This window comes from Salvelinus namaycush, chromosome 20 (genome assembly GCF_016432855.1).
Source record: "Salvelinus namaycush isolate Seneca chromosome 20, SaNama_1.0, whole genome shotgun sequence".
NCBI classification, from domain to species: domain Eukaryota; kingdom Metazoa; phylum Chordata; class Actinopteri; order Salmoniformes; family Salmonidae; genus Salvelinus; species Salvelinus namaycush.
In genome coordinates, this window is record NC_052326.1 from 20550009 (window position 1) to 20566360 (window position 16352).

The 16352-nt window shown below is 42.3% G+C and overlaps 2 protein-coding genes across 4 annotated transcripts in view; one reads left to right on the forward strand and one right to left on the reverse strand.

Moving 5' to 3' along the window:
* LOC120065109 (calcium/calmodulin-dependent protein kinase type 1-like) overlaps window positions 1–6072 on the reverse strand; it is a 94861-nt gene extending 88789 nt beyond the window's left edge. The window contains exon 1 of the mRNA XM_039015835.1: window positions 5952–6072. The gene's annotated coding sequence lies outside the window, so the exon portion shown is untranslated. The remainder of the gene's footprint in view (window positions 1–5951) is intronic.
* Window positions 6073–6082: 10 nt separating this feature from the next.
* Window positions 6083–16342, forward strand: LOC120065108 (serine/threonine-protein kinase Nek4-like). Of its 3 annotated transcripts, none has more exons than XM_039015834.1 (16): window positions 6083–6152; window positions 7992–8258; window positions 8419–8616; window positions 8761–8868; window positions 10111–10265; window positions 10406–10541; window positions 12534–13193; window positions 13312–13368; window positions 13487–13624; window positions 13720–13878; window positions 14592–14658; window positions 14810–14916; window positions 15010–15101; window positions 15243–15460; window positions 15605–15738; window positions 15826–16342. In XM_039015834.1, exons 2-16 carry the CDS (start codon window positions 8145–8147, stop codon window positions 15922–15924), a joined length of 2442 nt encoding a protein of 813 aa, XP_038871762.1. In that variant the 5' UTR covers window positions 6083–6152; window positions 7992–8144; the 3' UTR covers window positions 15925–16342. The 3 variants fall into 3 exon arrangements, with proteins under 3 accessions (XP_038871762.1, XP_038871761.1, XP_038871760.1); XM_039015833.1 differs by lacking the exon at window positions 6083–6152 and adding an exon at window positions 7243–7613 and having other exon boundaries at window positions 15013–15101; XM_039015832.1 differs by lacking the exon at window positions 6083–6152 and adding an exon at window positions 7245–7613.
* Window positions 16343–16352: the final 10 nt, after the last annotated feature.

Sequence of the window (16352 nt, forward strand, 5' to 3'; positions counted from 1 at the left end):
TGAATGTCCTTCAGTGGTCCAGCCAGAGCCCGGACTTGAACCCGATCAAACATCTCTGGAGAGACCTGAAAATAGCTGTGCAGCAACACTCCCCATCCAACCTGACAGAGCTTGAGAGGGTCTGCAGAGAAGAATGGGAGAAACTCCCCAAATACAGGTGTGCCAAGCTTGTAACCTCATACCCAAGAAAACTCGAGGCTGTAATCGCTGCCAAAGGTGCTTTAACAAAGTACTGAGTAAAAGGTCTGAATACTTATGTAAATGTGATACCAGTTCTTTGATTGCAAAAATTTCTAAACACCTGTTTTTGCTTTGTCATTATGGGGTATTGTGTGTAGAATGATGAGGGTAAAAATTGATTTAATCAATTTTAGAATAAAGCTGTAACGTAACAAAATGTGGAAAAAGTCAAAGGGTCTGAATACTTTCCGAATGCACTGTATATAATACAGTATACATATGCAGTATGTGCAGTATATATGCATTGCTCCAAAATGCCCAATAGACTTCTGTAACTCAGTTGAACAGTACAAGCAAATGAACACAGACAATTGTAAATTTTACCAAGACCCAGAATATGTACATCTCAACCCATTGAATCTCAGACTCACAGGGCTGAAGTTGAGCTCTCAAAAAAGGGACAAATGGCCAAAGGTTCCATAAGTACACTACATGACCAAACGTATGAGGACACCAGCTCGTCGAACATCTCATTCCAAAATCATGGGCATAAATATGATCCCCACTTTTCTGCTTGAACAGCCACCACTCTTCTGGGAAGTTTTTCCACTAGATGTTGGAACATTGCTGCGGGGACTTGCTTCCATTCATCCACAAGAGCATTAGTGAGGTCGGGTACTGGCTTTGCAGTCAACGTTCCAATTCATCCCAAAGGTGTTCGATGGGGTTGAGGTCAGGGCTCAGTCAACGTCTTCCACAACGATCTCGACAAACGATTTCTGTATGGACCTCAGTTTGTGCACAGCGGCATTGTCATGCTGAAACAGGATTTTTAAAAACCTTTATTTAACTAGGCAAGTCAGTTAAGAACAAATTCTTATTTACAATGACGGCCTAGGAACAGTGGGTTAACTGCCTTGTTCAGGGGCAGAACGACAGATTTTTACCTTGTCAGCTCTGGGATTCGATCTAGCAACCTTTCGGTTACTGGCCCAACGCTCTAACCACTAGACTACCTGCCGCCCCAAACGGCCATCCCCAAACTGTTGGAAGCACAGAATTGTCTGGAATGTCATTATATGCTGTAGCGTTAAGATTTCCCTTCACTGGAACTAAGGGGCCTAGCACAGACCATGAAAACAGCCCCAGGTCATTAGTCCTCCTCCACCAAACTTTACAGTTGGCACTATGCATTCGTACAGTTAGCTTTCTCCTGGAATCCGCCAAACCCAGATTTGTCCGTCGGACTGCCAGATGGTGAAGCATGATTCAGAATGCGTTTCCACTGCTCCAGACTCCAATGGCTGCGAGCTTTACACCAATCCAGCCGACGCTTGGCATTGTGCATGGTGATCTTAGACTTGTGTGCGGCTGCTCGGACATGGAACCCCATTTCATGAAGCTCCCGACGAACAGTTATTGTGCTGACATTGCTTCCAGAGGCAGTTTGAAAGTCAGTAGTGAGTGTAGCAACCGAGGACAAACGATTTTTATGCGCTACGCGGTTAAGCACTCGGCGGTCCCATTCTGTGAGCTTGTGTTGCCTAACACTTCGCGTCTGAGCCGTCGTTGCTCCTAGACGTTTCCACTTCACAATAACAGCACTTACATTTGACTGGGGCAGCTCTAGCAGGGCGGAATTTTGACAATCTGACTTTTTGGAAAGGTGGCATCCTATGACAGTGCCACGTTGAAAGTTACTGAGCTCTTCAGTAAGGCTATTGTACTGACAATATTTGTCTATGGAGATTACATGGCTGGGTGCTCAATTTTATAGACTTGTCAGCAACGGGTGTGGCTGAAATAGCTGAATCCACTAATTTGAAGGGCTGTCAACATACTTTTGTATATATAATGTATCTTAAAACAAGCAAGAATTCTTTCATATCAAAACAGTAGGGCTTGAGACTTGCATAGGAGGCGACAGGAGCAGATAGGAGCCCAGTAATAGAGGGAAGTTGAAGGAGAGCACATGCAGGTAGAGCTGATGACAAGGTTCAGAGAGGAACAAGCTTTTCTGTTTGATTAGATCGTTTGCGTTTATCAGGAAATTTCAAGAGGCCCAGCGACATATCCGGGAGGTCACAGGATCGAGCAGGTTTTATGGATATAAAGATATAACCATAACCTCATTCCTAAGAGCTAGTTGACATGCAGCATTCACCGTTGTTAAGCTTATTGAGAGAAACGCTGTACTCACTGGTTTCCCATTGCTGCGCAGTGGACAGAAGAAACACACACATACAGAGAAGTGCTGTCATGTATGAGGAGGTTTGACAAAATGGGACTATCTGAAACCTGTGACCTCACAGGCTTGCAGCAAAAGAGATAAGGAGTGCCATTTTAGATGTACTCAAACTACACACACACACACACGCACACAAAGTAGATGGCAAAGTAATTGGCTCATCACCCATTGGCTCATCTTCAGTGCACTCATAAGCGCTCTTGCTTAATAAGCCTTCAGTAACATGCAATGCAAACTAATTTATATGAACCTCATCACTGAGTACAATCTGTCTTTAAAGATTTCCCAGCTTATTGCTCTTTATTGTATAAAGTCATCACTCACTTACTGATACAGATCCTTTCCTGATTACACACTTTCCATAAATGATGTGTGTTTAGTTGTCATATCAATGTGTGTGTGTGTGTGTGTGTGTGTGTGTGTGTGTGTGTGTGTGTGTGTGTGTGTGTGTGTGTGTGTGTGTGTGTGTGTGTGTGTGTGTGTGTGTGTGTGTGTGTGTGAATCCGAGGACCAGTCAGAGCAGAGGTCACAGAGAATAGGGACAGAGGTGCGCAGAGGAACAATGGCAATTGAGGTTACACAAAGTAACAAAAATAAAACAAATCTGGTTAAAAACATGGTAAATTATAAAAATCCTTCAATTTTTTTATGGCAATAAACATGCTATACGTTTTCACAATCGCTCTAGCCTAACATAGCAACTCCAGACAAGTCTTGAGAAAATCCATGGTGTATCCCCAGTCGCTTTTATCCACTTTAGTGAAAACACCTTCATATGTTTGGTCTATTGATATAACTTTACACCCAGTGGGGGCTCCTCAGAGGAGGAAGGAGAGGACCATCCTCCTCAGTGAATTTCATAAAAATAAAAATAGGTTATCCTGTTTAGATAAAACTACTTAATATATTAATGTCACCAAATAATGGATTAAAACACACTGTTTTGCAATGAAGGTCTACAGTAGCCTCAACAGCACACTCTGGGGTCGCACCATGGTGTATCCAGAGGAGGACAGAAACTAGCTGCCCTACGGCTAAACAATGGTGCTACCCCAGAGTGTGCTGTTGAGGCTACAAAATCTAGGAGGCTAATGGTTCTCACCCCCTTCCATAGACTGACAAAGTATTTATGATGACTTCCGGAGGATGTCCTCCAATCTTTCAGAGCTCTTGCGGCATGAACTGACATATTGTCCACCCAATCAAATGATCAGAGAATGACTGAAAGAATAACCTACAGCTAGCTTGCACTGCATAAAATGTGGAGAGTAGTTGACTCAAAGAGAGAAAAAGACAATAGTTGAGCAGTTTTTAACAAATTATTTATTCAAAAATGAACGACAAGCAAGAGAGAGATAGAGAGCTAATTATATTTAGGTTTATTTTTTTTTCACTTTCACTTTCACTTACTTAGCTAGCGAATGCAGCTAGCTAGTTTATCCTACTCAAACAGAGACGGATTGTTAGCTAGCTGGAACTCTTCCAAGTCAAGGTAAGATTAGTTGTATTAATTTATTGCCACCAGGGAATTCCAGTGTAACTACTAAACTGCTTGCTGTACACTGTACTGCATAATTGTAGCATGTTTAGTAACGCATTTAGATCTAGTAGCTATGTTGACTATGATATTAGCTAATATGGTGACAACGGTGTAGGCTGTGTGTACCGGTTAGAAGTTATGGTATGAAGGTTTTGCTTAGAATGTTTTTTTAGCCTGGTCACAGACAGCTGTTATTTTTTAATTTAAATTATATTTAACTAGGCAAGTCGGTTAAGAACAAATTTGTATTTACAATGACGGCCTACCCCGGCCAAACCCTAACCCAGACAACACTGGGCCTAGTTGTGCGCCGCCCTATGGGACTCCCAATCACGTCCGGTTGCACTGAAGTCCACAAGCGAAGGGAAAAGGTGAGAGGAGGAGAGCGCGTAGATGTGAGAAGGAATTATACAACGAGCATTATTCATTGATATGCTGCAACATCTACTCTGCCTCTTTCCATTCGTTTTGGCAGAGGCTGAGGCTTACGTACAGGAGAGCAAGTGACAACATCTGACTTTTTTCTCCGTTTTTTTTCTCTTTTGTCTCTTCATTCCAACCGATTCTGTTGAAAAACTTTTCTTAAATGGAAGCAAACGAAACGGGGATAAGCATACCTTAATTTGTCCAAAATAAACTCTCATTTGCAACTGTTTGGACTAATTACACCCTAAATCAGATAGATGAAGGCAAGAGAGTGCAAGGCGGTATTGAATGTGTCACTTCACCTTGATTAATAAAATGCTTATTTTATTTTAGGCTAGGTTGTAGCAACCTCATGATGGGTATAGGTAAAATGTTAGTATCATGTAGTAGCCTAAGCCTATCAATTTCACATTGATCTGGGTGAATGGAATATGAATGACAGTCATCCAATATCCTGTAATAGAAATAAGATCATGCTCCCCCCCAAAAAAACTGTTTACACCCTATGACAAAAAGGCAAGAGCATGTAGGCTAGCCTAACTGATACCTCCACATTGAGAGCTGCAACATCACAGTGTCTCTGTGTTACAGTAACATCTCACTGTCCACTCACAAATATCCCATTCTCCTTGTCATGATAACATCTTGATCTGAACCACAAGCTCATCAGGGACACCGGTGTCTATGACACTAAGCAAATCCCTTTCAAAATGAGCTTTTTAATTGATAAGCCGCATTCTCCTTCCGAGCTGGCTCATGGAACGTGAGCGAGGATGTATGTGTGTGTCATGTGTGTGTCATGTGTGTGTGTGTGTGTGTGTGTGTGTGTGTGTGTGTGTGTGTGTGTGTGTGTGTGTGTGTGTGTGTGTGTGTATAATAGACTGTATAAAAAATTATGAGCGCTTGAAGGAGAGAGAGAGAACGCAAGCAGAAGACAAAAATACCTCAAGCATTCTAGTTAAGTAAGACACTAAAATGGGAAAATTGTTACAATAAGTTGTAATACATTCATGAGGACCTACACTCTAAAATGTCAATGATAACTTTGATGCAAAATTAAACACTACTATCAGTTTATACTCTTTCTATTGGTTTGCACACACTCCATCAGTGGCCTCTGATCTCTAGTGAAAAATATGCTTAGTACCATAAACCAATATGCCCGCAACTCTTTAGTATCTGGGCTATGTAAATACTAATGTTAAACACTGGCATGCATATTAATATGAATGAACGTTCCATATGATGGGGCACTGTCTGTCTCGTAGCTTGTTTCAGTCTGAGAGGTCAACCAGCTGCGAAACAATTACTTTCAATACATTATTAATTTAAACTATTACGAAACTATAGTTATAAAAGCAATAAACTATTTAGGCTATGGTTTAACATTTCAACTAGGTTTTTTATTGTCAATCAGGCAGACCAGAAACGTAAACTATTCTCGCATTCAGGCCATTTTTCCATATAGCGACTACATCTGAATTATACATTTGAATTATGCCATACATTATAATAATGTCCACACAATGTTCTAATCAACATAACAGAGATTCTTACCTGTGAATTGTACGATTTCAAAGGTTGTTCCTTTCTTCCTGTTTCACCAATGTTGGACTCGCGTCGCTCGCGGAAAAACTGGATTCGAAACCTCCAACAGCACTCTCATGACGTCAGGGCAATGGGCGGAGGGAGTGGCAAACACAAGGGGCCAGATCATTCTCGTCCAACATCAATGAACAACCTGTTTGTGGCACAAAGGTAAGCATGCTGCTTCATTATCGTTTTGTTTTTTTTAAATTCTGCTTAATAAGGTAGGTGTCTTCTCTATCCAAGGCCTACGGACAGGGTAAATTGTCCCAGTTGATTAGCTTAATCGTTTGGTCAAAGTGTTAATAGGCTATCGAGATAAACAATAAAAACATCCAAGAAAGTAAAGCCCACTAAAAGCATCCAACAAATAATTGTGTTACAATGATGACAAGTCATACACAAGTAGGCTACTTCATTCACTCTGGAATTTTATTCAATATGCTCTCCCATTATTGCCACTATAGACTTACACTGTAAGAGGAATAGGCAACATAAATTAGAATGAAATCAAACAAACTCCTTGCACTACCAACTTTGTTAGTATTGTAATGAAACAGGCAGGGAGCAGGTCTCGAACCCTCGACCTCCTAGCCCGAGGTCCGGCGCGCTATCGACTGTGCCGCAAAAGCATGCTCCAGCGGCAGAGTCGATTTCCGCGCTTATAAACACAGGGTCGTTACACTACTCCCTCCTTTCAAAGAGCGCGTCCTCGCGCTAGCTTGCGACTTTACGTCTTACAGGAACGCGCTCACCGGCCAAGCACACGCACTGTCGTGGATGCGAGGTCCGATCACTTCCGACACCAATGTAATGAAACAGGCAGGGAGCAGGTCTCGAACCCTCGACCTCCTAGCCCGAGGTCCGGCGCGCTATCGACTGTGCCGCAAAAGCATGCTCGAGCGGCAGAGTCGATTTCCGCGCTTATAAACACAGGGTCGTTACAGTATCATCTGCCCTCTAGTGGAGTTACCTTAGCCATCAATTACTCAATATTTTCCATCCCTCTGTCAAAACCCCATTCATTCATGCATCCGTCAATTACATTATAGGGACTAAATGTAGGCTATTGAATACAAGTTGGGATGATTATAAACAACACTGTTTGAAATGAAAAAAAATCTGGAAATCGATGTAATCCGTGATGTGTGAAAGGCAGACGGACAATAAAAAATCTTTATGTAATGTCCGGGGAACACCATACAACAACTGCAACAACATTTATAACAAACAGCTCATGCTCTTTTTCTACCCTAGATGGGGCTATGGGATAAATGGGGGCGTTTGTTTACGGGTTCGTACACCCCTCTAACCAACGTCAACTTTCATGTGCCAGTTGCCTAGTGACGAAAAAGCCAGTGATGATTTCCTGTGTTTTGAAAGTTGTCTTGTTGGTATATTACCCTGCGCTAAATAAATTCGAAATGTGAATTTATAGTGTGCAGAAAATGGGAGATATTCACAGCCGTGTCTTCAATTAGTTAACTAGATTCTACCCTTTGAATTTGGGGTAACAGTTAACGTTAGACTGTACGATTTGAAGTCATGAATAATTACATGTTTATCAGAGTTGTTGGAAAGGGGAGTTATGGAGAGGTGAATCTGGTGAAACACAAAACCGACCGTAAGCAGGTAAGAATACAACAATCCACTTCAAAACATGGTTTGAAAAACGTTAAAATAGTTTTGTTTGACTCGGACACATGTATTTCCTTCCCTGAATCCTCGATATCACAACAAGTTAGCAACTAGCTAGCTAGTTAAACTTAATGTTAGCTAGGCAGTTAACGTTAACTAACCAACGTTCATATATAGTACTGCCTATGGGATCTACAAATAAGGTCGATACGTTTGCCATTTAGAAATAAAGAACTGTGGCAAATGTTGCGAACATTCTGTCTAGACGCATTTGTGACAACTGTCTAGACAGAATGTTGGCCACATGCGTCTAGACAGAATGTTTGCAGAGTGAAATATGTTGATCGAACTCGTTCCTCCTGTTTTCCTTAGTATGTCATAAAGAAGTTGAACTTGACCACGTCCTCGAAACGTGAGCGGCGAGCCGCGGAACAAGAGGCTCAGCTTCTCTCGCAACTACGACACCCAAACATCGTGACATACAGGGAGTCGTGGGAAGGAGAAGACTGCCAGCTCTACATCGTCATGGGCTTCTGCGAGGGAGGCGACCTCTACCATAGACTCAAGCAACAGAAGGGGGAACTCCTACCTGAAAGGCAGGTGGTGGAGTGGTTCGTCCAGATAGCTATGGCCCTCCAGGTACATTGAAGTGCATCAAATCATAGCTGAGATTGTATAACAATTGTTTGATATGCTGCAACATCTACTCTGCCTCTTTCCATTAGTTTTGGCAGAGGCTGAGGCTTACGTACAGGAGAGTTAGTGACAACATCTGACTTTTTTCTCTGTTGAATTGTAGTATCTACATGAGAAGTGTATCTTGCACCGGGACCTGAAGACCCAGAATATCTTTCTGACCAAGACTAACATCATCAAAGTGGGGGACCTTGGCATTGCCCGTGTTCTGGAGAATCAGAATGACATGGCCAGCACCCTCATAGGAACACCATACTATATGAGCCCGGAGCTGTTCTCCAACAAACCCTACAACCACAAGGTACGGTGTACTTAGTAGATCAATACTTGAGATCATCACTGTTTAGAGAAGCAGTTCTATTGAGCCAGACACAATCTGAGTAGATTGCTGTTGTGTGCACTAGACCTTTTCATTTGCCAACTTCAACCCTCCTTTTCTCCCCAGTCTGACGTGTGGGCACTGGGCTGCTGTGTGTATGAGATGTCCACCCTGAAACATGCCTTCAATGCCAAGGACATGAACTCACTGGTGTACCGCATTGTAGAGGGAAAGGTCAGTCCCTTACTTCTTTTCCCAAATCAGTGTTCCCTCTAAGTTGTGCGCTCCCCGGGACTGCTACGCTGAAGAAATATCATCCTGCGCAGAGAAGCACAAGATTGAACTTTCTAGTTTTCCCCTTTGGTTAACACTATCAACGCTTCCCTCTACTGTGGGAATTGTGATCTAATCATCGCAATATTAGCCACTTTCAATGCAACATACCGAAACAAAATGATCTATGCAAGACTTAGTATGCAAAATACTTTCTTGTTGGCAGAACGCATTGGAGTAGGATTCTATTGCATTGACAGGCAGGACTCAGACCCATACTCTACACAGACCAGTGCAGCATAACCAGTCAGAGCTGCAGTAGACCTATATGCAAATAGATCTGTGCCATTCCCTTTGAACTGGATTGTGTTTACAGCATGAGTGGTCGTGAGTAGTTGCACATGTTTTGAGATTAAAGTGAGAGCTGCATGTAGCCACGTGTGCACATTTGTTCATATGCTTTGCTATTAAGTGAGTTATTATCCCAGATATAGCTCATTTCTAGTCCTCAATGGGGGAGTGGTTGCTTTCTACAAGAGCACAAAATGTGTGCATTTCTAGCCATCTTTGAAAAGCGAGTCAGGTAAATAGCTTTTTTTTTTTTTTTTAAGGGGTAGTGTTGTATTTTGAGACAGTCTTGAATAAGCTAAGTAGCCAATAGGCAGAGGGTAGCATAATTTGTCTGATTCTCTGTAATAAAGGTATGGGAATAATAATGTTTTGTTTTTTTGTTGTAAAGTGGTTTCTTGCATCAAACAACACATTTTCAGTCGCCTCCTTGTCTGAAGGACAAGTGGATAAACCGGTTAATGTCTTGTTCAATGTAGGCCTACATTCCACACCACACATTGTAGGCTGTACTGTACTGTAGGCTGAATGATAGAACAGCTATGTTAAAATGTTATGTAATGCATTCTCTCCATAGTTTTTTTTATGGTGGGCCACTCTGATAGGCCTACATTATGATCAATTAGCCACAGTATCCTACGTGGCCACTGTTATAACTGTAACTTAAAGCTGATACAGACTCAGTGTTCACAGTAAAAGCGCAACAGAAGTTGCACACAATTTTCAAAATGTTAAAAGTTTGCGCTCAGCAGACCTGAAATTTGCTCAGTGCTGAAAAAAATTTGAGGGAACATTGGTCATGATGAGATTATTTGTTTGCTACTAGATTCATTGATCTATTTTCCTGTCATCCAGTTGCCTCAGATGCCGAGTAAGTACGACCCTCAGCTGGGAGAGCTGATAAAGAGCATGCTGTGTAAGAGACCAGAGGACAGACCTGATGTCAAACATATCCTACGTCAGCCCTACATCAAACGACAAATCGCAATGTTTTTAGAGGCCACCAAAGAGTAGGTGGCATCATCTGTTGTAGTACCTGGCTTACGCTTTCTTTCTCTCTCGCTTCTTTGTATGTTGAACAAATATTTAGTCAATTAAGTGTGTAGGATTTATGTCATCTTGGATATCTTGTTTGTTCAAATCACTCTAGGAAAACTGCCAAGTCCAGAAAGAAAGCTGTTGGTGGTAGTAGCAGACCCAGTGCAGCGTCTATGGTTTCGTCTAAGCCCAGGCCTGAGCCCCCCCCTCAATGTCCCCAGCCAGACCTAAACACCAAAGGGAAAAGGGTGAGAGTGAACAGCTAACAGAACAGCACTAAAATACTCTGGGAAAACATATATATATATATATATGTGTGTGTGTGTGTATGTAATAAATCAAAATCTATTTTATATTTGAGATTCTTCAAAGTAGCCACCCTTTGCCTTGATGACAGCTTTGCACACTCTTGGCATTCTCTTAACCAGCTTCACCTGGAATGCTTTTCCAACAGTCCTGAAGGAGTTTCCACATATGCTGAGCACTTGTTGGCTGTTTTTCTTTCACTCTGTTTGGGATGAGTTTCACAGCAATCTCAATTGGTTTGAGGTTGGGTGATGGTGGAGGCCAGGTCATCTGATGCAGCACTCCATCACTCTGTCAAACATATATACATATACACATATATACTACATTTCAAAAGTTTGGGGTCACATAGAAATGTCCTTGTTTTTTTAAAATGTCCATTAAAATAAGTTCAAATTGATCAGAAATACAGAGGCGACTCCGGGAAGCTGGCCTTCTGGGCAGAGTTCCTCTGTCCAGTGTCTGTGTTCTTTTGCCCATCTTGATCTTTTCTTTATTGGCCAGTCTGAGATATGGGTTTTTCTTTGCAACTCTGCCTAGAAGGCCATCATCTCGGAGTCACCTCTTCACTGTTGACGTTGAGACTGGTGTTTTTAGTTTTTACTCTAATGTACTTGTCCTCTTGCTCAGTTGCGCACCGGGGCCTCCCACTCCTCTCTATTCTGGTTAGAGACAGTTTGCACTGTTCTGTGAAGGGAGTAGAACACAGCGTTGTACGAGATCTTCAGTTTCTTGGCAATTTCTCGCATGGAATAACCTTCATTTCTCAGAACAAGAATAGACTGACGAGTTTCAGAAGAAAGTTCTTTGTTTCTGGACATTTTGAGCCTGTAATCGAACCCACAAATGCTGATGCTCCAGATACTCAACTAGTCTAAAGAAGGCATTTTATTGCTTCTTTAATCAGAACAACAGTTTTCAGCTGTGCTAAAGTAATTGCAAAGGGTTTTCTAATGATCAATTAGCCTTTTTAAAATGATAAACTTGGATTAGCTAAAACAACATGCCATTGGAACACAGGAGTGGTGGTTGCTGATAATGGGCCTATGTAGATATGCCATTAAAAATCAGCCGTTTCCAGCTACATTTACAACATTAACAATGTCTACACTGTATTTCTGATCAATTTTATGTTATTTTAATTGGCAAAAAATTACATTTCTAAGTGACCCCAAACTTTTGTGTGTGTGTGTGTGTGTGTGTGTGTGTATATATATATATACACACACACACAGTTTGGCATATCAAGAAGCTGATTAGACAGTTATCATTATACAGGAGCCCCTTGTGCCGTGGACAAAAATCCACTCTAAAATGTGCAGTTTTGTCAAACAACACAATGCCACAGATGTCTCAAGTTTTGAGGGAGCGTGCAATTGTCATGCTGACTGCAGGAATGTCCACCAGAGTTGTTGCCAGATAATTGAATGTTAATTTCTCTACCATAAGCCGCCTCCAATGTTGTTTTAGAGAATTTGGTAGTATGTCCAACCGGCCTCACAACCGCAGACCACGCCAGCCCAGGACCTCCACATCCAGCTTCTTCACATGCAGGATTGACTGAGACTAGCAACACAGACAGCTGATGAAACTGAGGAGTATTTCTGTCTGTAATAAAGCCATTTTGTGGGGAAATACTCTTTCTGATTGGCTGGGCCTGGCTCGCCAGTGGGTGGGCCTATGCCCTCGAAGGCCCACCCATGGATGCACCCCTGCCCAGTCATGTGAAATCCATAGATTAGGGCCTAATTAATTTATTTCAATTGACTGATTTCCTTATATGAACTCATTAAAATTGTTGTATGTTGTGTTTATATTTTTGTTCGAGAGAGAGACAGTGAGAGAGAAAGGCCATAAAGTAAAAATTATGCTCATCAAGTGTCTTAATTGTTTTCATTGTGGTGTGTTTGTTCTATTTCTGTTCTCATTCATAGGAGGAGATGAACTCACAAAGCCGTAATGGATACAATGGAATCATAAAGGACGCCCCACCCAAGACATATCTAACACCCAAATGCCCTGCATCAGACATTCTCAACACCACTGGTGCATCCTTAGCAACCATCAGTAACATTGACATTGATATCCAGCCACAGGAAGAGGAGAGAAGGGCCCAGAGAGGGGATCCTCCCCAGTTCGTGCCTAATGCCAGCTCAGATAATGACACTCTGTGTCAGAGACCCATAGAGGAGCTGAGGGGAGGGATACAGGATCCCTCCCACCCTCAGCCTCCCCCTCGCAGGCTGCTATCAGGTGTCAGTAGCAGGGTAGAGGAGAGGAGGACCGCCAATGGACCTCTAATGCAGTGTGCTTTGAATCACAGAGACGGAGTCAGAACCTCTGTAGAGAGAACTGTGAACATGGACGATAAGGATGACACAATGGAGCTACTCAAAGATGTGGTCATTGAGAGCCCTGTGCCTGAACAGACCGTAAGTCTAAATGTTTCCACCACCTTGCCTGAATCAAGGTCTGCAGGGGAATTCAAAGTGGAATCCACTGGACAGACTTTTGAAGTAAATATCAATAACAAAGATGACACCATGAATCTTCTGAAGGAGGATCCCACACAAAAACATCCTGCAGATGTCAGAGTAAGTGCCTGGTTTGTGGATAGGGAATGATAGTCATGTGCTGCACATACATTAGTAAATTCTGTGAATGAGAGTTGTAGTAGTTGTAAGCCTCTGTGTTATTGTCTTGTTTTTAAAGGAGAGCTTGGAATCCACAGAAAAGCTCCTAGAGCCCCTTCCTCCTGTTATAACACTGGTAAGAACCAGTTTGTTCTCATATTGTGGGAATTAGTTTATTCTGTAGGCTACCACACTCCATATAGCACATCCTTTAGAGGTCATTGATGCTAGTTATGTTTTATCTGTGTATGTAGGAACCCTGTCACATGGAGCCCCTCTCTCCAGTCCCAGACCAGGACACACTCCCTCTGTGTACGCCCTCCTCAGAGCCATTTGTCTCCCGGCAACGCAGGCAAAAGGACAGAAGGTGGATACAGAGTGATCCGGACAAGGTGAGGACAGTGACTGGGGGACTTTATCATGGCTTTGAGCTGTCAAAGTGCTTTGGAACCTAAAGGCTCTTCAACCCTTGCTTGTTCTTTCCCAGTGTAAAGTGGCAGGTCCTAGACCTCTACCGCCTCCTCCTGTTGATGCAATGGTAGTGGAGGAGAAGAGGAGCAGGGCAAACACAGAGAAGAAGGCTGCCACAACAAACTCTTCAACAACCATCAGCTCCTCCAAGGACAGCAACATTCCACTGACACAAGTGAGGTCAATGCACTAAACAGCTACTGCTCAAACATAGGGTTGAGGTCTTGAATATACACTGAGTGCACAGAATATTAAGGACACCTCTTTCCATCACATAAACTGACCAGGTGAATCCAGGTGAAAGCTATGATCCCTTATTGATGTCACCTGTTAAATCCACTTCAATCAGCGTAGGTGAAGGGGAGGAGACAGGTTAAATAATTATTTTTTTAAAGCCTTGAGACCGTTGAGGCATGGATTGTGCATGTGTGCCATTGAGGGTGAATGGGCAAGACAAAATATTTAAGTGCCTTTGAATGGGGTATGGTAGTAGGTTCCAGGCGCACCGGTTTGTGTCAAGAACTGCAAAAACAAAACCGTTTTCACCGTGTATCAAGAATGGTCCACCACCCAAAAGACATCCAGCCAACTTGACACAACTGTGGGAGGCATTGGAGTCATGGGCCAGCATCCCTATGGAACGCTTTTAACACCTTGTAGAGTCCATGCTCCTGACTAATTGAGGGTAAAAGGGAGGGGTGCAACTCAATATTATGAAGGTGTTCCTAATGTTTGGTATACTCAGTGTATACTGCTAATTTTATATTGTCAATTATGTTTCCTTTTTGTTGAAATAAAGTTGGTCCAACTTTACAGTAAGTTTAATGCCCATGTATTTAGATGGTAATTGCATAGGCAGGTGAAGTTTAATATCTCTACTGCTTCCAGGAGCGTCCTCTGTCCGCCAGGGAGAGGAGAAGACTGAGGCAGTCCCAGGAGAACCCAAGCCAACCAGGTTAACTCCTCTGCCCTGTGTTGTCAATATATCATATGACCATAGGACCAGACAGAATTGGCAAGGGCCATTTTGTCATATTAAACAATAAAGCGGTAGCTATGCTTTGTATTGCTCACTGTAGTATTCTTTCCTGCGGTTGTCAATACAGTAAGAAGGGCGTCGAATGATGTTGCCTCGTTACATAATAAGCAGCCAGAGTTCCAGAACCCCACTGTCACTCGCTCTGTATCTGACATGGGCAAGGAAACAAACAAGGTAACTATAGGTTGATCTCCATTGTTTTACTGTTAGAGTAAGATAAATCGGTTTATATATGGCTTCAGTCTATGACAGTGGTGTATTCTCTAGCAGGACAGGTTGCTGGGGCGACCGTCTGACGACGATGAATACAGCTCCTCCACCAGCTCAACCGATCACTCAGAGAGGGACTGCAAAGAGGGGTAAAAACAACTTGTTCTGGCTCTTTGGGAGCAGTGCCACCCCCCACCCATAGAAGCACAAAGCCCTTTAAGTGTTGCTGGTAATATGCACATTTAAATCTGACATGTTTTTTTTGTTTTTTAATTATAATTTTTTTGCAGAAAGAGTGAATCCGGTGATATGCAGGACCTGGTTCAGATGATGGCCCATACATTGCGAATGGATGGCAGAGATGCTGTTAGTGAGCTGGATGGTGGTAGTAGATCTGGCTCTACTCCACTGGCTGAGTTTAAGTTGAACAGGAAGTACAGGGACACCCTGGTGCTGCATGGGAAAGCTAGAGAGGAGCAGGAGTTCTACTTCGGTGAATTACCCAACGGTCAGTCTCAGCCAAAACAGTCTCCCTGAGCATCCTTAGCAGATTCAATGCAATATTGCCCGGTTTATCACTGAGAAATCAATTTATTTCTACATAAGAAATAAGTGGATTCAAATTTTTTATATTCAACCCACCTCTTACAAGGCACCACATCTGGACCGGCGAAGGTCCGCAGAGCCATTGAGCACCTGAGAACAGATGTGGTGAAGGGACTGGGGGTGAAGCTGTTGAACAGAGTCCTGGACATAATGGAGGATGATGACGAGGACAAACGAGAGGTTAGGATTCAAAATGACATCCATGATACAGAGTGCTTCCAGCTAGACATGGCTGTAATCTCAGTTTTATTCTTTCTCCACACACAGCGGTGTCTTCGGGAGCAGATGGGAGAGGACAAGTACCAGTCATATGCTCTGATGGTGCGGCAGCTAAAGTTCTTTGAGGATGTTTCGTTCAAGGGTTAAGTTCAGCTAATGAACAATGCAATACATTTGTATAGACAATCGCATCTCCATATCCTATATACAAGTTCATGTAGACTATTTTTAAACCTCACTTTAAATATAAATACATAATCTAATTTTCCATAAAGGTTACAATATGCAATGAGTCTTCTGTTACTGTTTTTCTACCTGTCAGGTAGATTGCATTATAAATATTTCATTACAATAAAACTAGTGCGACAATAATTGTACCTATAAACACTACATAGTAAATTCTTAATTTCCTGATTGAATATAAGTTGCAGGACGTAGAAGTACTGTATTGTAGATATTTCCATCCCCTTTGACTTTATAATAAATAATTTAAAGTTCTTTATTTATCCTTACATTACATAGATTCTTATATCTGCATTATTAAACAGTTGGGATGACAACATGAGTGCAGTCTA

Bases quoted from the DNA above. Each gene is read 5' to 3' on its own strand.
- LOC120065108 (XM_039015832.1), top strand. From the start codon at position 7,527: ATGAATAATTACATGTTTATCAGAGTTGTTGGAAAGGGGAGTTATGGA. The intron at 14,659-14,809 runs GTTAACTCCTCT...TTGTCAATACAG, and splicing joins GGAGAACCCAAGCCAACCAG to TAAGAAGGGCGTCGAATGAT. The intron at 15,102-15,242 runs GTAAAAACAACT...ATTTTTTTGCAG, and splicing joins GAGAGGGACTGCAAAGAGGG to AAAGAGTGAATCCGGTGATA.